This window comes from Drosophila miranda, chromosome 3 (assembly GCF_003369915.1).
Source record: "Drosophila miranda strain MSH22 chromosome 3, D.miranda_PacBio2.1, whole genome shotgun sequence".
NCBI lineage: Eukaryota > Metazoa > Arthropoda > Insecta > Diptera > Drosophilidae > Drosophila > Drosophila miranda.
The window spans coordinates 9,161,227-9,182,844 of record NC_046676.1 but is presented as its reverse complement, the minus strand read 5'-3'; the positions used below and the strand labels follow the sequence as shown (position 1 = coordinate 9,182,844).

The window sequence follows — 21,618 nt, the reverse complement described above, 5'->3', positions numbered from 1 at the left end:
GTATAATCAACAGTTTGCTGTACGGTGGGGGGAAAGTTTGCTGTGTGGCGGCAGAAAGCTTGCTAGAAAGCTCCATCAAAGATGCTGCGAGAGGCATCAGCAGCAGAGACAGCCACAAGTTGCCTTTTCGACAGTTGCAACAGTTGCTGTACAGTGGCTTCCAAAGGCGGACGTGGCATAAGGTAGAGCGGAGCGGAGCCGAGCATTCCCTCCGAGAAAAAGCCATCCAAGCGATACCGTTATCAGTGCGTGTTAGTGTGTATGGGGAGGGTGGGTTGGCAAGGGCGGAAAATCGCTGAATGGAAAAACTAGTTCAAGTGCAAGAGAAAACATAAGTTGCAGCAACAATGTTGCCACAACGGACTTATAGGATTCAAAGTGCAAAACCATAGATAGGAAAGACTGAAATTAACAAAAGAAATAAATTACCAAATAGTATGTATACTATTTATGTATATGTATATGTATTCTGCAAATATATAAATATATTTTTTTTATCAAATTTTTTTGCCACATGTTTAATAAAACACACAAAAAATGATTCGACTATGCGCTTGTGGGGCACATCAGCCAAAAAGCAGACAGCAACAACAAATAAAAAGTACATAAAACGCGATAGAGGAAAAACGAAATGAAAAATCTCGACTAACTCAATCGTGCGCGATTGCAGATTGAAAAATGTGATTATAAATTGTCCATTGCCAATCCCCCGAAACAGACACAGACCAATACCAGTCCCGCATCGAGACGGCCGTGACCCTGTCCTTTCCCTTAAGCAGCGTGCAACAAGCCCCACAGATCCCAACCAAATTACCATATGTAACCCCAACACACGTACACGCTCGCGTACACCACGGCGGGGTGGGTGTGTGGCTATCGGCAAAGACTCGCAGTTCAAGTTTATTTGAATGAAATCTCACGCATTTCGCATTTCTCACTCTTTTCCGTGTTGTTTTCCCTACCTTCAATTTTTTTTTTTTTTTTGAATTTTCCGCAAATTTCTGTTGAATTGATTCAATTGGGCGACAACCACAATCACAGCAAGAGGAAGGTCATCAGGTTCTTTCAGCATAGAACAAGCAACAAGCAACAAGCGGCAGGAACCGACAGGAACCAACGGCAACCGACAGGCGCCACATCAAGAACAACAGGCACAAGCCTGTCCGCCTCCCAGTAGAGAAAGGTGAGTGTGTGGGTGTGTGTGGGTGTGCCTTTGCATTTTGATTTGGATTTATGTTGGGAAATTTAGCCTGATTTGCATATCAAAGGTTTTGGAATATTTTTGACGTCGTCGGTGTCGGCGGCTGCGGCTGCGGTCGCGGTGCGTATGATTATCATGTCAGGGCTTCCAAGCATCTACAGAGGCGGCTCACGCTGCGTATGATTGATGGAGGCTTCACATTGTATGTTTTTATGAGGGGGCTTGTTCTGTATGAATGTATGTTCCACATCGATTTCCCGCAATAGAAATTCTCTTAAATTCGCATCATTCTGGGAATGCTTTGCAAATGTCCAATCGTACTCATATCAAACGGTATTGCATGACAGTTTGATTGGTACATAAATGTTTAATTTCACAAAGTTGGCTGCTTTTTCTGTGGAAATGTTATTATAGGGGCCCGTCAATGAGAAGGTAATGATAATTATGCTTCTCTGAAGCGCTTATTGGTAGTCCTTGCTCATAGATTAAACGTAAATACATCCACAGAAGCGTGACCTTCTCTTTCTCAATGGTTCTTCAATCATTTTATATAGGTTCATCCCCCTGGCTCTGCTTCTTTTTAAATATTTGTTATAATCGAGAAACAGTAATATACTTGTGTAAGCTTTTGATTTTCAACCTTCCTGCGGTCGCTCAAGCAGCACTTTCCATTAGTTTTCATCAGATGCCGAGATTTCATCGCTTCTGCGATACTCCAGGCGCTTGTGAACTTTTGAACCTAGGCAAACTCCGTCTTCCACCGAGATTCAGCTGAAGTTTGTGTTTTAATTTAAAAAGTTAAATTAGTTGATTGCAAATCTTGTTAACTCGCCAGCTGCTGCCCCGCTGGCCTTGCCCAATTAAACGATTTAACAATTTCCCGAGAATTGTAATTTATTTTTTCCTTTTCCTTAATCAAATTTCGGTTACACTCGGCGATGCAATTAAACGCGAATGATGGACGCAGATGGAGTTAATTTCATTTTCCACAAGCTTTAACTAACCGATTTAATAACATAAACCACTCTAATCCCATTATGATGCCACTGCTACATAAATCGCTAAGCACAACAGAAGGCAGCCGTTTCTGGTTCTCCACATTCCATTTGTATAACCTGTAAAGCACAGAAGAGAGGATCTTCCACCTTATAATCAATGTGCATGACTATCCCGACTATCATATCCCGAATATTGTATTAATCCATTACTTGCTGGATCTTCTTTAAATATATATTTTAGTCATGGAATGGTAATGGAACAGTATTTTAGGATCGGCAAGGTCACTGTTTTATGCAATTTTGTTTAGATTAATTTACGTTTTAATTTCTTTTTTTATTTTCATTTTGCTGCTCCGCTGCCGCTTAACGGTGTGGCTTGCGGCCCCCGGGGAATTTTCCGCACCTTACTCAACGCATATCGCACCTTGACACCTGCTCGCATGAGGACTCCCCACAGCCACAGCCACAGCTTCTTCCGCCTCTCCACTCTGCTGATGTGCTTGCATTCCCGCGTTGCATACTTTACAGCATGCTACCTTCCACCGACCAGTGTGTGGGCGTGTGTGGTGGGTGCCACTATAAAATTAGCATTAAAGTGAGTCTCATATAAAATTAATAAACCAGAAGAATAAACCACTACGACCCGTACGTAATTGCTCTCGAAAATCGTATGTATATACAAATTTTTAGTTCTCGTCTCGAGCATGCAAGCCCTCGACCGAGTTTTTGTTGCTTTGATGATTTTTTCTCCTATTCTTGTTGCACCCTTGATAAACAGAGGTATATTACTTATATGAGTAACAGAATGTAACAGGAAGAAGTAAGCGTTTCCATTTCCCCAACCGTCAAGCATATTTTGAAAACAGAATTTCTCAGTGTCATCATTTTGCATCCTATCCTAAAAAGCGTTATCCATACAGCGGGTATCCTATAGTGTGAGTTTCCTATTTTCCGAGTTTCTCCTAGTTTTATATATATATTTTTCAAGATTTCTTTTGTTGCTGTTGCACTTGTGTTGCGTATGGTGGAGAGTGCGCGAAAGAGGAGGCATTCGGATGAGAACGCACTGCGCTTAGGTTCGGTCTGGTTTTGTTGCTGCGGCATTGACATTTATGCGGATGGACTGGGCATCGGGATTCATAAAAAAAACTTGACTTTTATGACACATTATAATGCTTCGCAGTTGGTCGGAATGGAATAAATTTTGTGGAAATGCATGCAGGGAAACAGTTTTCCCGAGCCAATGTTCATTTGAATAAACTTTATATGCCATGAGTGTGCACGAGTAGTTCAAGGGTCGTATAAAGTCAAGTGAATGAACTCTTTACACCGTGTAATCGTAGGCAGTTCCTTTTCTCAAGAATACTTGGGATTTCACGGGTGAGAGCAAGACCTCGGTGGAAATACAAAAGAGGTTAAAACACACTTTATTCGAATAATACTACAAAGAATAAATGGATACACTTGCTCGGGCCTTGGTCCAACCAAATGGAAAGCTTGAACGTAAGATCGCTATCAAGTTGGGTCAAAGCCTTCAGCACTGATTTGATACATTTTTGGTTTTAGCCTAAAGCTTGTCGTCGACAATACGATCGCAGTGGGCAAGGATCTCCAGGCACAGCTCCAGCTGTGTGCGCATATGCCGCAGACTCCTGTCAGAATGACTCTTGGAGGGTGCCGGGCGGCCCATCTGCCGGTAGTACACCTGGAGCTCCTCGCGCTGCCTGCGCTGCTTCATCTTGATCATATAGGGCTCATCTGGCTCTGGCTGACTCTCTATCTGGCACAGAACACAGATAGAGTACCCCGTTTGGCAGCCAACCTCATGCCGCCTCCGCCGTTTTTGCTTTCCATGCTGCTGAGAATCTGTCGCTGGACGGTAGCAGGGAATCGAGTATCTCCCGTCGCTGTTGCATGAGTCGCATCGGTTGCCAGAGTCGGCTGAGGACGACGGTTCCGTCTGGCAACCTACAGCTTTTCTCATATTCATCCTGAGGATACGCTTGGCCAGTCGATGATCCCCTTCTGAGCGAGGTTTGGTTTTCATGGGCTCGATTTTCTCTGGTCTGATGATGTCTGGTTCAGTCATGGGCCATATCCTGGGCATGGTGTTCTTAAAGTTTCGCTCCAGTGAATACAAAGACAGGAAATCATCTTTGTGTTTCATTATATCGATAGGCAAATAATCGTCCTGATATGTATTGGGAGTTATTAAATATATCGAAGAGATCGCTTTCGGTTCACAAGTATAGAAAGATTCCTCGTTGACCATTGAGATCTCAGGATCATCCATGCTGGATAAATCGGGCGGCTTCGCTGCCGAGTCAGTGTCAATTTGTATAGAATCCTTTTCAGTTGGACGTTTCATCGACAGTTTCTTTAAGCATTTCCACAGATCAACACTTTTTAAAGACATACTATCAGCCGATTGTTTCCGTCCGAAACTTCTTTTAGAGCGTGCGCTTCTCTTAGACGAGTGTGACTTGGTTTTGACTACTTGTTTTTCCTGAATCGATTCTCTTGATTTCGGCTGTCGTTTTTGGGCAATTATTGAGGACTTGTCCTTAGTAGAAGATCGTCTTGGTCTTGTCGACTTTGAGGCCTTCGACTGAGGGGAAGTCCCCTCTACTCTTTGCCGGGCTAGAATGCCCTGGACGCCTTCTAAAAGCGTTTTCGTATTGGTTCCGGCAGGAATAGAATACTTGTGTTGAAGTGCAGCAGGAACTAACCTTTCTCTGTCTATAGAGGCGGGTTGTTGAGGAATCGGTTTGGTTGATTTTGCAAAAGATCGTCTCGGAGAAGGGGTTCGTCCACTCGAGCAAGGGTATTCCTTATGCCTGCCCTCCATCTGCTTACAAAAATTTCTATAGCTCGGGGCCAGATCTACTTTTTTCGGTTCCACCAGCAGCTGTCGAAAGGGCTCACGCCCTTTGGCGTTAGCAAAGTTCTTCACATTGTTGGGCTTTTTCAGCGTGAAAGCGTGTGGGCATCGGCTGCACTTGCAACATCGGTTGCGCGGTTGCAGCAGAGAGACAGGTTGAGCAGGGCTTTTGATTTTCAGGGTTTGACCGACTGACACGGCTATACTGCGCCTGAGATTCCACATGGTTTATCGAGGAGAGACAGGGCGATACACACTGAAAATTTTTGTTGACTTTTAATTGAAGTGCGGCTTGAGCTGGTAGCTTCAATGCTTTGACGATATTCCCCCAGAAGATTTGATTCCAGAGCTTTGGAGGCCTCATAGACCTACTCGTAGGGATTTTTATCCGGATGTATGATATTTCGGCGTGCATGTTGATGGCTGTCCGGGCTATCATCGCAGATTTCCAAACACTGGCAACTGGGAAAGTGAGAATCACTCTTGGGCCGCACTTGCGAGGGATCGACCTCACGCCAGAAGCTGGACGGCTTGGCCTGCTTGGCAAAGGATCGATCGATCCTGCTCACTAGACTTCTCATTTTGGACTCGCTTATCGGTTCATTAGCAGGAGGCGGAGTAATGTCACGAGGCGGGATGAGCTTTCGTCGTTGCGTCAGCCGCTTCCTTAGCTGCTGGATTTTTATATGCAGTTTGATAGCCGATACAAAGCTATCTTGAGCGCTCATCTTCGCTGCAAAATAGTTTCAAATAAGAAATAAAAGATTAAAAATTTAAAAAAAGACGTTAAGATTTGGCAACCATATAAAATGTTTAGAGTGTTTCCAATTTGTACATTTGTTTTTGTGTTTAACAATTTTTAAAAAGGTAACTGGGTCGAGAAAAGGATCAGTCTGTAGAAATAACTATGGAAAAGGTTGAAGCTATCCTTTGAGTTCAGTAAAAGACTTTAGATTAAATGAGTTTAATCTTTCGACCGTGATCTTTCATTTTTGTTGCGAGCTGGATAGGAAGCTGCACTCTATCCAAATTAAAATATATATATATGTTACCTACATTGCCTTCCGTTTTTCCGGCTAAACTTTATAATGGACAGAGGCTGCCGTTGCTGGTGCCGCTGCTGGCGCTGTCTCTCGTTTTGTTTTTCCATTTCCCCAGAGCACTGGGTGTGTGGGAACACATTTGAAATAAAAAATAATTGTTGTCTCTTGCTGCCTTGAAGTGCGGTAATTCTATGCACATTGTGCTGTCTGCAACAATGCCTCAAAGTGCCTCCGGCACAGACACAAACCGCATTTCTAGCCACAGTCCTTTGGCCAGCATTCAAACCATTCCAGGTATGCCATTTGCATACTGTGTGCTGTTATGTAAAGGGAGAGAAAAGGTGGTTAAACAAACTTGAATTGGATTAGATATAATAATTTAATATAATTTAAGTTTTTCATAAATTGTATATTAGATTTCTGTATACTTTTCTGGATTGACATTACCGACATTCAAAGCTTGCATTGTGATAAAACTTATCCTGCAAATGACTGAAAAAAAGGTTCTATAGCGACTCCGTAACGGCTACATTTCGGTTTGATCCTTCGAAGCTTTTCTGAACCTCTTTTTGGCAGCTTGAACCCAATATGGGGTTCATTGAAATTTACATCTGAGGTGCAATTTCACGAAACAATTTCCGAATAAACAGTCGCCCACACTGAAAACCAGGGAAATTCTCTCAATATCATGTTCAAGAAAATGATCACCAAATGGTGTAAGACGGCTGCTGAACAGTATCTAAGCATATTCACCTCTTTTCCCAGGGTGTACAGATGGCTCCCTGACATCACAGTTAATAGCTTTTAAGCAGCACTTTTGCGCTTAAATTATTACCAGTGCGAGTGTGTGTTATTGTTGTTGTTTCGCACAGTAAATGTTGGAATTTATTTATTTACTCTCCTCGCTGCGTGCGTTCATGTGTGTGTGTGTGTGTGTGTGAATAAAACATTAAATTATCCACGCCTCGCATTGGACGGTAAAATAACACAGCTGCTGTCGATCCCGTTAATGCTCGTACCTGTGCGGAGAGAGAGAGAGAGAGTAAGCTAGGAGAGGAATTAGCAAGGTTCCCTCGAAGAGGGTGAGACGAAACTTTCGCGCTCTCTTTCGAGCTGTGCTTAAATATCGTGTTCATGCAGAAATGTAATTCTTAAAGAGCTCTCTCGAAGTGGGTCACCTTCAATGTTTATATTGAAGTAAATGAAAAGCACGGACGGCGGACAACGGACTGGCAGCAGCAGATAAAAGTGATTTTAGCTTCGCATTTGCTCAAGTCATCGGCAATGGACTATAAACAAGGGGGTAAAATTATAAAATTAACACAGTTGCCATGACGGACTGTCGGATGAGCTGTGGGGTGTAAACATTCGATGCCGGTTTATTAGCAATTAATTTAAATATTAGCATTAACAGTCGAAAGGTAAATGTCTGTCGGCAGAGCGCGTGGCAAATAAACATTCACCGAAAATATACACGGCAAAAGGGATAGCAAAAATAAACTTGCTCATTTGGAATAATAATTTCAAACGGATTTTAGTGCACTCACGTCGATTGAATAAATTTAACAACAAATAAACGCAAATTTATTGTAGCTCCGTTGATCAACAAATGAAATGTCATCACCCACCCACCGCTTACGCCAAGCGATTTCAATTGAATTGCCCTTCGACGCCGATATGTCGTATCGGGAAGCGGAGTGCAGGTAATTTCGGGAAAACCGATTGTCGGCAAAGTGGCATTTTAATTGTGGTTTGTGTAAGTGAATTTATCCAGTAATTATCACAGTTCCATTGATATTTATTGTGAAATACGTACGTACGTAATTGTGTGGAATTTAAATCAAATGCAAGTTCTCTGCGGTTTACCTAATTCCGTTTCAAGTGGTAGCTCTTCACTGGGAGAGTTTTTATCATTTTAATGCAATTGACGTGCCGCCTCCTTCTCTACGAAATGTACTTACAAAATCTTCCTCTTAAATTTCCATTCCGTTTCGTTTTCATTGCATAGTGAAGCTCGCTCAAAGCATAATTGCAAACAATTAGCATGCTCCGAGACACAGCATCGGCTCGGAAGCAGAATAGGACCCCCCAAGATGGCTAGAAGTACTTGGAGTAGCTCTTGAATTTGCCTGTCATTCCCCTTGTGGGCAGGAGTGCGTCACGGAGTCATTACTTGGGAATCCAGTTGGGAATCAATATCGTATTTAATACATATGAGAGTGACACACACTTTTTAGCGTTCACGGATTCCACACAGTTTGTCTGGAAAGTGTTTTGACAATGGCAAAACACTGAAAGTTTTGTTAAAATCCCTCGATCTGTAACTACGAAAAGAAAGCATAACAAAGATAAGTTACATTGTAAATAAACTGTTTGTACAGACTGTATGCAGCTGTATGCGGATGGCTTGTATGAAAGCTGTGTAATTCTATATATGACTTTCATCCAGTCCCTGGCTTCGATGGGGCAGAATTGGTAGGGGGTGGATTATTTCAGTGGAGCTGGGCGCAGCATACTCGCAATTATGTATTACCGCGGATCCATATATGTTTAATGTTTACATGAGCAGGCGACAAAAATAGCTCAAAACAATCTGTTCTCATGTGCTGGGGGAGTCATGAAGGGCACTGGAATACGTTCCCATCAGATCTAATTCAAGGCGTGCGAGAATGCGCCCGAGATGTTCCAGTTTTTCGCCATGGAAAATTTAGTTTACATTTGGCATATCTCACTTTCAGTTTGTCGGCTGCAATGCATTGGTGCAAGGTCGGTTTATGGATTTCCATCTGTTTGGATGCCTTGCGTTCACGTCTGATTGACTTTTTAATGGGCTTCTGGACGAGAATTGATTGGCTGGATATTTCACAGAAATTAAGCAGTCAATGGTGCAAATCACTTTCAGTGACTGCGGACTTCTAGTACATATGTATCATGCATTAGGCCGATAATATTCGTATTTCGATTGGTTTCTGCTAGATTTGCTTCCCTAATTGCCTTCAGTGTCTCTCACTCGCAGTATTTACAATGCATTTGTTTGCTCCCAAGTGGAGCACACACACACGAGAAGTGCAAAAAGTATGCTAATATGCCCGAAATCCTTAGCAAACATTTTTCCCAACACAGAGTAAGCCCTTGGCCCCAAAGTAAGCAACATTAATGCCAGCAATAACAACAACATATGGGGCAAACGACCCAAAGCCAAAGTCAAAGTTATGCCTAAGTGGTAACACCCCCTCTCCCTTACCCACACCCTCTACCCTCTACCCTCTACCCCCTCTGCTTTCGCTACCCTTACCAAAATAAAACACACGAATTTTCTTGCCCTGCAGCTACCAAAATAAATTAAAGCATTCTCCCTTCCTTTGCACAAAGCTCGGCAACTTTTTCGTTCTTTCTATTTCTTGTCTACATTTTAATTTTCTACAATTTTCCCGCATAAATAAAGCCAGAACGTGAGTTGGAATGTCCTCTGGCCAGGTCTAATAATTGGGTGGAAGGGAAGCACTCTTTAAGTGTTGGCTGCCTTGGCCGGGAGTTTCACTTATCCGGACTCCTATTTGCTCTGAAATTCTATCACCTTGGGTTTTCTAAGAAGCTTTGGGTCGTCTTTTAGAAGAACTCTCCACTTTAATAATCACTATACTATCTGTTATCCCTCTTTCGCCTGAAATATCGCTCCTGCCGAAATCTGTAATTTTTAACCGCAAATACTTCTCCACAGATCAGGGTATACCACAATTTACGGTTTTGCTGTAATTTAATTTGAGTTCAGAGAAAGTTTACATCAGTTGCAATGTGTACCCATAAAATATGCATCTTTGAAAAGAAATAAAAAGCCAAGCGACGGAACAAAGGAGATTAAATTGTGGCCTGTCCGGCGCGACGTTCGCTTTTTGGGTGGACGGGCTGTCAACAGTACGGGCAACTTTTCCATGGGCTCAATGAACTCGGTTTAAAATAAATGAAACAGCGCGAGAGATAATATAAACTGAAGCTGCTTTATTTATTTTTCTAAAATGAAAACGAATACACAAAAAGATTCAGATGTTAAAGCCTGAAATAGCTTAAGGCTTAAGCCTATTTGCGTTTCAGTTAATGAGTTGGATCCTTTGGAATTTTTAGCTTTAGTTTAAGTTGGTGAATAAATGAATAAAAGTGGAAATTCTATTCGAAATATCTCACATCAAAGCAATTAGAGATAGAACATGCTTTGGAGGAAAAAGGATTGTAATAACGTATGCGTCCTGGTGTGCACGTTCAGGGCAACTGCTAGCTTAATTTATCCTTGGAACAACACCCTCTATTATCTGTTCTTCCCAAAGCCCCCATAAAAATCTATTAAAAATCAATTTGTTTTCTGCAGCTGTTGTCTCCCAGTGGCTTCCCCAATTCCAATTCCAAACGAAGCACAGTCTCGATACAGAACTTTATCCTTATCCCTATGCCGTTGCGCACCATGAGTGGGTCGTCGTTGTCGTCGCAGCTCTAATTAAAGTGCTCGACGCGGTAACTGTCGAAAATTAATAAGCCCCACACGTGCAGCGGTTTTCAGATTGCTGATGCCAGGCCCACTGCCGCATTATGACACACCTCTCCGGGTGTTTGCATTGGAATCGGTGTCGGAGTGCGAGTCCGACTTCGACTTCGACTTTGAGTCCGAGTTTAGGGCCAAGTCGCACGTCTCCGGGCCTGGGCTCTGGCAAAGTTTTGTTGTGGTAAACAGCTTTGAAGTCTAATAGGATTAGCTTCGCCCACTTTGTGGGCGTGTCTGAGTAGGACAGAAAAACGCCCGACAGCCTGTGTGGATGTGTCCTTCTGTGCCGGGAATCGCCTTGGCACAGGCCATCTAGATTCAATAATGTAAAGCAAATATTTAACAAGCAAATATTTCTAGCTGAGGATTTCTTATAACAGTAAATATTTATCATCTACGAGTGCCTATATATGTGGCTGGGTCGGAGTGTGTGTGTGTGTGTGCAGAGCAGAGCATTGGAGAGCCAACAAGTCGAAGCGAGAAATAAATTGAGGGCGGGCTTCTCTGCTTTGATTAATAATTTTCTATGCAAAAATGCAGCGCGAAGAGATCTGCAGCGCTCTAGCTTGCAATACCCTCACTGAGTACTATATTACGATGTTTGCCGCTGCCATAGGAACTTTGTGAAAAAAACTTTGCTTGATTCAAGCCGAAGACAACAATTACCAGTCTAATGTTGATTGTGATCAAAATGGGATGACTATATCAAAGAAATGATGCAACTGAAAGGGTATCTAGTGTTTCGGTGCCAGTCTTCTCTCCTTGTTTCTCATTGTCTTCGTTCTGGAGATGTGTGCAGTTGCTGAAGCCATTAGCCATCGGGCTGCACTGCTCGCTCGCCCACCTTTTTTGTTTGCTTGCTTTTGTCCGATGATTCCATATTTCCTGCTCTCATGGTTTCGCCTTCCTATTTTGTTTCTGCTTGTGTCTACTGGATTGTATTGTAATTTCTTGCTTGCTCTCTGGCCTTACATGAGAATCCTCTCTGGATGAATATTTGCTCTCAGTCTTGTGCCCCATTTATGGCATGGTAGATTTATAAAAGGTCAGGGCTCCTCAGGGAGCGGTCTCTATTTTAGTACCTAATTTCTTTCACAAGGTCGTACCCCACCCCATATGTACATATACATGCGTATACTATAATAGTTCTACCATGACTGTTAGCGCATTTGTCTAGGGATTAAATGGTCGGTTGGCTTTTGGACCTTGTTACTGATTTGTGTGTAGGGTGTAGGGTATCCTTACTGTATGATGGTTCGAATCGAACATTATTCTGTTTGTAAACTGAATATCTCGAATTTTTTGGGATATTTTGGAATATATTTAAAAAAAAACTAGGTACCTACAAAACAACAGCGAATGGTGCACAAATATACGTAGCTATAGAAAGATTAAAGTTCAGGGTCATTTCCGTTAAGTTCAGCTTGGTTTAATGGGTCCGCGTCGTCAATGGTTTAGGGCTTGTCCACCACACGGTCGTTGAACACTATCCTCAGATCGGTCTTGGCCATGTTCTGGAAGGCGCCGACCAGCTCAGTCAGATTGGCATTGGGCAGGCGCCTGTCGAAGGGGAAGCCCATGGTGCGTCTGTCCGGGTACAGCTTGTCCTTGAGGCCGCAGAAGGAGTAGGCGGTGCTGCAGGCATCGTTGGGTCTGTCGGGTGGGGGAGAAATGGAGGTCAAATTGAGGAAAAGCCCAAGCATAAGGAATCCACTCACGTATTGGGCTGCTGCACAGAGTCCTGCGAGTAGTCGGAAATCATGACGAATAGATCGAAGAGCATGCCCTGGGCATTGCCCTTGGGCAGCAGCAGATGCTGCGGCCAGCCGCAACCGCAGAAACGGAAGCGGGCCAGCTCATCGGCGGCCTTGGGCTGGTAGGCGGCGCCGATGGGCCGGAAGGAGCGCTCGAAGGGAATGGCCACCGAGGACTCCGTGGATTGGCGACGAACGGTGTTCTCTCCAGGCATAACTGAAGATAAACTCAGGGAATAAGCATATATGGGTAGAGTATTAGGTGGTGTACACACGTTCGACGGTAAACTTGTCCATCTCGATGGCCATGAGTCGCTGATCCTCCAGTCGCAACGGCTGGTTGCGCTCATCCACCTTGGGGCAGATGAAGATGCGGCAGGTGCCCGTGCGGCGTGCCCCATTGTTGGTCACGTTGAAGGTGTAGGTGAAGGGAGCGTTCTGCAAGTGGGTGAACGAGGCAAAGATGTTGCCGTCAGCGGCCGGGCCAAAGTCCAGGCCAGCGGCAAGATCCGCACTGGACTTCTGCCAGTAGGTGAGCAGGGTGTTCGGCCTGGCATTGCCCTTGCCGATCTTCGCCTCCACATAGGTCACGCTGACGCCGTCGAAGCCCAGCTGGGCGGCATTGTAGGGATCCAGGCGAGCCTTGAACTTGTTGAAAATGGAGTCAATGAACCCGTGCCACCTGTAGAAGATCGGATCACGCATGGCCGTGGTCACATCCCCCATCACGCCGAATTCCTCCAAGTGCCGTGCATCGGGGTCGTGGGCGTACGAGATGATGGTGTGGCCCTGGTTGTGCAGATTGCCGTAGAACTGGCTGTTGATGGACAGCACCGGCGATGCCTCGATCATGTTGCCCAGAATATCGATGCCCCGGACATCGTCCAAGGGAGTGCGAGTGCCAGAAGCCTACGAGAGGATTAAAGATTAAATTCAAGGGAATTGCAACTCTCCGGGGTGGAAGCTCACATCTTCGACAAATCCCTGATCGATGGCAGCCAGGACACGATCGCGCCAGCGCTCCACCTCGCCAATCTCAATGCTAGCATCCTCGCGGTCCACGTCCTTGAGGAGCTGATTGGACACTCGAGCCGGATACGTGCGGTTGTTCACGCTGGAGAGGATCTTGGGGAAGTAGCCCTCGGGCACCTCGATTCGCAGATTGTTCAGCGGCTGCAAGCGCTTCAGGTTGTTGCAGAACCGCTCAACGTTGTAGCGGGCCAGGATCTGGTGGTGCATGTAGTAGAAGAGCTCGCCACGACGATCCTTGTTGACCACCTCCATGGGCCCGGTGGTGGGGTACACCAAGTGCCAGTGCCAGTGATGGCTGTTGACGCCGATGTCCTCGCGGAAGTACGCCAGGCGCTGTTCATCCTCGCGGTCCGAAGCCGTGTAGTTGCGCGGTATGTCCACGTGGATACGCTCCCCACTGTCGCCGATCACCGCCGCCTCCTCCCGGGCATCGCGGAAGACGGAGGGCTCCACAAAGTTGCTGGGGAACACCTGCGAAATGTTGGTGATGGGCACTTCACGCGTATCCGGGCGATGGGCAATGGCGACGGCATAAGAGTACTGGAAGAGAACCGGATTCAGGCGATCCCTGCAGAGAGAAGAGCGGTTGTCATTGATCCTCCAAGGACGGTTGTCAGCCTAGGACTTACTTCGTGTAGGCTGCCAGGGCCACGAACTGCTTCAGATTGGGGGCACCCATGAACAAGGTGATCAGCTGACTGGCGATCTCCTTGTGGCGATCGTTGAACAGCGAGAACTGGTTCTTCCGGCCCAACTTCTTGGCAAAGTCCAGGTTTGGCTTGTTGGCCAACTCCTGCACGGGGATCTTCAGGTCCACATCCTGCGAGAAACGATTGGACACTGCCACAGTGTCGTTGCGATAGCGATCCGTGTAGAAGCTGTCCGGCAGCTCGAGCACCACCTTTCCCTGGTCCCGAGTGGTGAACACCGGCTCCAGGGGACGCTGGAACAGCAGCTCCAAGGCTTTCAGATCCGTATTGGTCATTTTCAGCTATCACCAGAAACGATTTTAATTGGGAATGTGACTCGATGTGAGGCTATGAGCGCACTGTGCTGTCTCCACGCAGTCCCTGGCTTTATATAGTCTACTCAGAGCTCGAAACATTCGAAAATCTAACCGCAAACCGTATTCACGATATCCAAATGGTCAAACCCTAAGCAGATAGCACTCGTTTAAGAGGTGATAAGAGAACATTACGCCTGGTTCGGGTTTTTTATTTTGAATGCAACTAATTATGGGCTCTCTTAACCGCAAAATTGATTAGATTAGGATTCTATGAGGCCGAAGAATGCATTAACTTTGGGTGGGTTTGTTTGGAAAGTTCTAAAATTAGGTATTCACTTTTCAAATGGTGTCAAAATTTCACAACTGCCTAAAGCAAGAAGTCCGTACGGTCTAGAAAAGCTTCTTACAACAACATCGAAACTTTGCCTGAAACATCCCTTCCACTCCATCCTCCGTTTGTCCTTTGCCTACAAGGCAATAAATTGTATTTTGAGCTCCCATTCCCACCTCTCTTTTTGGTCATAAATTCGCCTGGGGAGAGACGCAGCCAAGAACTAACAGGCCTTGGGGTAGGCCAGCCCGTGGGCCTTGATGATTAAAATATCTATATCTATACTGTAAATCAATTTTGGTCGCTCTCGGCGTCTGGTCAGGGGCAAAACTTTTGCCATTGCCATTGTCAATAATAAATGCGGCTCTCTCAGTACCGAATCACCATTCAGACCATGGTCCTGTTCCTGGCTTTTCTCCATGAAAATGTGTGCGCATTAATCTGTGAAATTGACAGCATAAACAGCAACAACAAGAGCTTCAGCATTTTGCATGGATGGGGAAGAATCAAAAATATGAATTTTCACAATTTTCACAATTTCTGCACTTTGGCCACGACAACAATTGGAAAATGACTTTTAATGCCAAAGTTTGTTAGTCATTTTCCCTGTACAAACTAAACTTTGGAGTAGGTAGAAGCTACCAGCACTGTTATACCATCACCAACACTATTTTAGCACTACCTCTTATCCACATATGGTAAACTTTTGGTTAAAGTTGCTAAGCTATGTGTTGGATTAGGGATAATAAGGTAAAGAGCATATAAACGTCGACTGTTTTGTACTTTGTCGTGACTCTTAAGTTCACTCTACGAAAATATTTATCCCAGCAATGTCATTTTTCATCGGATATTCAGCACGCAGACATGGCAAATGTGCTGCAGATTTCAAGCAGAAAGACAAACTTGCTTTAATTAATTATAAAGTGTGTGCTCGTGTAGACAGACAGTCAAGATTTTCTTTGTTCTGTTTTGTGAGCGGGAATCGAATTAAAGACCGGCAGGAAAAGCTTTCAGCAGGACACGTGAAAAAGTTTTAGGAGACCCGCCAAAAAGTAAACTTTGGCACAAGTACAGAACTCTCTTAAAAACCTCACAACTTTGTTTTGTGGCTTGATGGTGGTAAAAGGCGGAGAGTACTTTTCTGTATGCATTATGGCCAAAGTTGGGCAGAAAGTCGGGCCCACGGCTGGGGTCATAAACGGGACTGTGAGGGCCGTGTTAATTATCCGCTGGGAAGGCTTAACCGAACCCCCTCACTTTTTAGATTTCAACTTAAATGCTCTGTGGCAAGGAACAAAACATCACATAGACACACTCACACACACGCACGCACAGGTTCTCAAACTATTCATTAGCCGCGGTTTAACCACAGAAATGTGTGGGGTCTCGGCTTAGCAAAGTTTGGGTTGGCTTCGCTTTCAATTGTTTGGAAACAGTTTTGGCAACGGAACTGATTAAAAATTCAAGACTCTAATCTGTTTGGCAACTTATCAGGGTGTTAAATAAAGTTAAATAAAGGGGCCACAGCAATATAATTCGTATTTGGACAATGACGAAGGATGGTTTCCTTGACAGACAGATGAAAAGTAACTTCTTGTTGGTGCCCAAATCTGTTTCAGCCTCTTCTTCCGTTGCCTTTATGTTGTCATATTACCCATGATGTTCCTCGTAAGGTTTCCCAAACATTTTTCCAACGAAATTTTAGTACTCATCTTTCTTGTTTCGCTCTTCCATTTTCTCTCCCATCCTAACCATTCGTCATTAAATGACTTGGCAATTTTCATATTTTTGGAAAAATGTTGACTAGCAATCCTTCAGTAGCTCCTTTGTCCTTGCCTCCGTTGTGTGAACACCATTGTACGAGTAAATTACGAGTATGTCTAGTACATGAAATTCATTTCGTCGGCAGTACAGTGCTTGGGTTTCTTTTCTGGAGATCGGAAAGTGTGTTAACTTTGGGAGCTTCTGTTTTCAATGGCTTGAGGAGCTTTGGGAGAGGTTTCAAATCTATTTGCATGTGCAAATGTGTCTAATAATTATTGAAGTAATTGTACGTCTCTGTGTGGGGGCATGTGGCAGACAGCGTACGTCGTTCAATTTCGGATTGGCCTTAATTGGTTTTGAGCCTGCTGTTGAAAGGGTTCCAAAACGAATTCAATGCTGGAGGCAAAATGTTTTGTTTCGGCCCATCAAATCGGTTGTCAGGGATTTGGGGGAAGGGCAGGTGTTAACTCAAATTCATTGTAACGAGACGACACAAACAGAGAGCCAGAAAACGAGACAGAGAAAGAGTGAGAGGGGGAGTGAGTCACTGTCGTCTAATTAACATACATTGCTGCAGAGCTGCATGCTAGATAGCGAGGGGTAAGGTGTAGAGAGGGGGTAAAGTTTGTACCAGAGTGACATCAAAGCCGTGCATGAGAATGTGGGCGAATGGCATATGTGTGTACATATGTATGTGTATTTCAGTATGAAAGATTGGGGGATTGTTAGAGAATGTTCGATGATTGAAGGGGGATCTTAATTGAGAATGTCTGCAACACATGGCCCGTTGTCGAAAGTTCATCTACTAAAAACGTTGACTGTTCTACGGTAGCTCTAACTGTTGCTGTGGCTGTAACAAATCATCAAAAGACGACATTGTCGTCCCGTTTCTCATTTCATTTCCCTTTGCCCTGCCAAACTTTGGACAAACGTTATTAGTTGTCTCTTTACTCTTCACTCTTCTCTCCGTTGCCGTATTGCCCCATTGCCGCGTCATCTGTCAAATGGCAAATTGTGGCAGCTGTTGCTCTGGCTTCTGTCTTGTATGTCCCGTGCGCCATCTGTCAGTCGTACAAACACTCGGCAAAATACCGTTACAGTGCCTCTCTATCTATCTCTTTCTGTCTCCGTTACGTCTCTGTCGCATTGTGTCCCTCTAGCCGTCTCTGTGCCTGTCTCTGTCTGTCGCCTTCTTTGTGGAGGTAATTGAACAACATTTTGTGGAGTGACATGGACGGAATAGCACCGAGTGCGGCATCAGATGAAGGAACAACGGATGCGATGGCGGGGCCTGAAAGGGGGGCGGGCAGTGCATCAGCTGATTCCGTAGACGGCAACTGTCTGGCCACGACAGGTGGAGGCTGATGATGTTTCTGCCACGACAGGTGGTGGATGATGATTTTCTGCAATATTAACTCCACGGCCATGTGCTACTTTTCTGCTGATTTGTCATAGCATAATACATTTCATTTCTACACTTGCGAAGAGGATATTACTGTTTGGTATATTGTGTAGCCGAAAACCTGGAAAATCCAATCCAATCCAAAACCTTGTTTAAGTGTGTGTACTTACGAGATATACTTACTTAACCCAAACTTTATAAACATTATTAGCAATAACAATCTGGTATTTCTCTAATTTTTATCCTGGGTATGGATAATATCATCGATAATACCTAGTACTTCTGCATAATCGCACTTTAATTAGCTTTAATCGATATACATAGGATTATGAAATATTTTATACATATATATGCATAGATTTTTAAGGTTTAGACATTGCGGTTAACCAAGCTTCATGTTTTTAATATACACATGTTTTTCCCCTTATATGCTGCCATTTATGATTTCTTGGAGCGCTTCTTTTCGCTCATCCGTTGCACACGCGCTGCCAGGTTGCCCTGGAGCCACCGTAGACCCTGTGACTTGGCCTGGTATCCGAACTCTATGTGGACCGGGGTTTCCATATCGACGGCAGGCAGGAGGCTGAGATCCAAGCGGAAGCCGCGTATATAGTAGATGACATCGCCCTCGAAGGGGCACTGCTTGGGGAAGTTGCTAAAGCGGTCCATGATGTTGCGGCCGAGTCGCATGAGCGGCACCTGGTTGCGGTTTGAGAGCAGCTGGCAGCCGTCGGTGGTGAGGTTGATTAGGACAAACTCAGGCATGGGCTTGCGGCGGGGCAGGACGATCGTCATGAAGACCTCGTGCTCGCTGGTCACTTCCTGGAGCTTGAACTCCATGTACCAGCTCCGACGCTTGGCGTTCTTGTTCAGGCCGCATCGGAACTCCTTCAGAATGCGGTAGTCCGTGTCCTGGCTGCTGCAGGTGAAGTTATCGACTTGCAGCTCAAAATCGTTCTGCTCGAAGGCAAACATTAATCATCATTTCTCTCTTCGCATCACTCATACGCACCTTGGCCTCCACTGTCAGTTCCAAACAGAAGAACCACACAAAAAGGGTTCCTAGCAGCACTCCGAATGTATCTGGCCACATTTCAGTCCGCATTTCCGAACAAAACTCAGCCGGTTATGCCAGTAAACTGTAATTGATAACCAAAATGCTGGGCCGGCACTAGAATATTACCAATGATTCTGTCCGCAGAGCCGTGACTAATGTTTGAATAATAATAACTATAATCCTTATGATAGTGGGGCACTTGTACGAGAAAACGTACATCAATAGAGATATCTGTTGTTCCCGGATCTAATGCATGGAGTTTCAAAGACAGGGTTCCAAAATAATACCCATACATCCCGTAAATATCTGTCTAGATTACAATTTGAATAATCTTAAGTATTTCCCTTTTTTGCTCTTAAAATTATACAAAGGAAATTACGTTAAAAAGAGTGCATTTTTCAATTCAATATTTAAAGATATTTCCACAAATGGAATCATCATAAAAGTTCCATTCCCCCAATTTCATCCATCGACCAGGGGCTTAACACTCCATCTCCCTCTTTCTCTCTCCATAATAATAATTATAATCGGATCATTGATGGGTTGCTTAATCACTCGTAATCACTTTTTCAATTACGCGTTGCCCATTAAAATAAGCCGCTAAAAATCACTAATCACAAATGAGAGCAATTAGTCATGGGGATTAGAAAGAATTTGTAATTATTCTTCGGACAAAAAGATATACTTCCATTCGCAATTTGTTTTCGGTTGTGGTTTAATGTATCTCAAATTTGGCGCAATATTTCTGCTCATCTTTGCTGGTCTCCAGCAGGGAGCCTGGGGCAAGGTAATGTATAGCCTGATGAATACTAAATGGGGATTCAAATGAATACAGATCCCCCGCAGGCCAACTTTGATATGATTTTCACGAACTGCACGTGCCGCAGCGAGGATCCCGAGGGGATGCTGTCGCACCTGAAGTGCGGCCTGAGCAAGAGCGTCCGTCGTCCCTCCTTCAGCATTGAGCTGATGTTCCGCCAGCCGGTGGTCCGGTTTCAGGTGAACATGCGGATCGTCCTGCCGCGCAACTCGGGCGAGGACTTCACCCTGTTCAATCTCACTGGCATCGATGGCTGCAGCCTGCTGTCGAACAAGAACCAGATCGTCTTCATCCAGCTGGGACGTGAGCGTATGGATCGCTTTAGCAATGTCCCGAAGCGATGTCCCTGGCCGAAGGATGTGATGTATTATGTGCGGGGCTTCCGATCCGATATGCAGTCCTTGCCCGCCTTCAATTTTGAGGCTGACATGAACCTGTGGTTCGAGTTCATCTCAAATGGGAACAAAGTGATCCGGGGATTCATCCAGAGCCGTGTACAGCGACGACGCACTCACAAAAAGGATGGCTCGGACGAGTGATGACTCCCTTATCCGAGTGGCATGTGGCAAGAAGGCGGAATAAAATTTGGGCCAATTTGGTTACGTTTTGCCCTCCATTCCACAGCATTCAATTCCCTGGCTATTGGTCAGCCAAGTGTGCGCTTGCCAATGGAAATGCCAAAAAGATATTATCGTATTTCCACATTTCCTCTCCCCGCTGGCCTTTGCCCGCACCCATATTCTTTTTTATGGGGCACGTGCCATTCTCAGCTGCCACATGCGGAAGGTGGAATTAAAAATTCCAAACTCGTTTCGCCCTCTTACAAGGCGATTTCGTCTCAACGCTGGTTATTAGGTGGCTCTTCGAACTCCTGGCCAGCATCTTATGGGCACCGAATAAGCCAAATTTGCTTAAATGAACGCTGGACAGGCGGCAGGGGCCACACGAGTGAGAATTTAGTTGCCTTTTTAATCTGCTTTAAAGATTACTTAATTTTTAGACTCCTGGGCAAACATCATACACCGGTTGAGCTTCCTGGAAGTGCTGTTGCCTTAACATGGACTTTTTCTATTCTTGGAAACGATTTTGTCCTTAGGGGGACCATAAGAGCTGAAAGCCCTAGTCCTTTTAATGTGCCATTATTTAGACCTCAGCTCCAATAGGGATTGTGTCAGACGATTGAACTCTGTCTACGACTGCCTCTTTTTAGACCCGGTACTCGAGAAGTATAGGATTATATAAGATTTGTCCGTCCGTCCGTTTTTGGCTATTCAATTTGACATCAGTGGAATGCAAATAACCACAGAATTTAATCTTCGTAAAGTGCATGCAGCAAAAAGCGACAAACAAACGTAAATAAAGCTACAAAAAAGTATGTATTTTCGAATTTTATTAAAATTAATGCAGAGCAGTTTATCGAAAAAAAAAAAATAAACCAAAAGAGCAATCAATATAAAATATTTTTTATTGTGGATTTGTTGCATACTTTTCTGGTGTTTATTTCCTAGATGTACGCAGTGTTCAAATGGAATTTCAGAGCAATTTCATTTATCGAAATGGAAATTCACTTTGAGGTTTGATTTCTCGTTTGGGGTACGTTCATATTGATTATTTGATGCAAAAACCAACGTTTGCCAAAGAAATTTGAGCGCTGTGCATCCTCGTCGACCCAGTACCCGTAAGGAAGAGGACGCGGTAGAGCAGCTGCCGAGTAGCATCAGCCTAATCATGTGGAATAAGCCGGAAACGGAAATGGAACGCACACAAACATAGTATAGTGTGTTTGTGCGCGTGT

At 44.5% G+C, this 21,618-nt stretch overlaps 4 protein-coding genes across 6 annotated transcripts in view; 2 read left to right on the top strand and 2 right to left on the bottom strand.

Moving 5' to 3' along the window:
- The first annotated feature begins 117 nt into the window (after positions 1–117).
- The window catches only part of LOC108160537 (potassium voltage-gated channel subfamily H member 8), a 51,281-nt gene continuing 29,780 nt past the window's right edge, over positions 118–21,618 (top strand). For all 3 annotated transcript variants that reach the window (XM_017294599.2, XM_033391467.1, XM_033391466.1), the window contains exons 1-2: positions 118–182; positions 1,042–1,183. The gene's annotated coding sequence lies outside the window, so the exon portion shown is untranslated. The remainder of the gene's footprint in view (positions 183–1,041; positions 1,184–21,618) is intronic.
- On the bottom strand, positions 11,956–14,485 carry LOC108160538 (phenoloxidase 2). Its single transcript, XM_017294603.2, has 5 exons — positions 14,073–14,485; positions 13,381–14,011; positions 12,687–13,320; positions 12,376–12,628; positions 11,956–12,310 (listed from the first exon to the last, which is right to left on the bottom strand). The coding sequence occupies exons 1-5, from the start codon at positions 14,426–14,428 to the stop codon at positions 12,112–12,114; spliced, it is 2,073 nt and encodes a 690-aa protein (XP_017150092.1). The 5' UTR covers positions 14,429–14,485; the 3' UTR covers positions 11,956–12,111.
- On the bottom strand, positions 18,385–19,039 carry LOC108157986. The gene is made up of 2 exons (XM_017290131.1): positions 18,959–19,039; positions 18,385–18,903 (listed from the first exon to the last, which is right to left on the bottom strand). Exons 1-2 carry the CDS (start codon positions 19,037–19,039, stop codon positions 18,385–18,387), a joined length of 600 nt encoding a protein of 199 aa, XP_017145620.1.
- Positions 19,862–20,362, top strand: LOC108157987. The gene has a single exon (XM_017290132.1). It carries the CDS (start codon positions 19,862–19,864, stop codon positions 20,360–20,362), a length of 501 nt encoding a protein of 166 aa, XP_017145621.1.

Excerpts from the sequence above, each read along its gene's own strand:
- LOC108157986 (XM_017290131.1), bottom strand. The coding sequence starts at position 19,039 with ATGTGGCCAGATACATTCGGAGTGCTGCTAGGAACCCTTTTTGTGTGG. Across the intron at positions 18,904-18,958 it reads AACTGACAGTGGAGGCCAAG|AACGATTTTGAGCTGCAAGT; the intron begins GTGCGTATGAGT and ends GCCTTCGAGCAG.
- LOC108157987 (XM_017290132.1), top strand. The coding sequence starts at position 19,862 with ATGATTTTCACGAACTGCACGTGCCGCAGCGAGGATCCCGAGGGGATG.
- LOC108160538 (XM_017294603.2), bottom strand. The coding sequence starts at position 14,428 with ATGACCAATACGGATCTGAAAGCCTTGGAGCTGCTGTTCCAGCGTCCC. Across the intron at positions 14,012-14,072 it reads GCCCTGGCAGCCTACACGAA|GGATCGCCTGAATCCGGTTC; the intron begins GTAAGTCCTAGG and ends TTCTCTCTGCAG. Across the intron at positions 13,321-13,380 it reads ATCAGGGATTTGTCGAAGAT|GCTTCTGGCACTCGCACTCC; the intron begins GTGAGCTTCCAC and ends ATCCTCTCGTAG.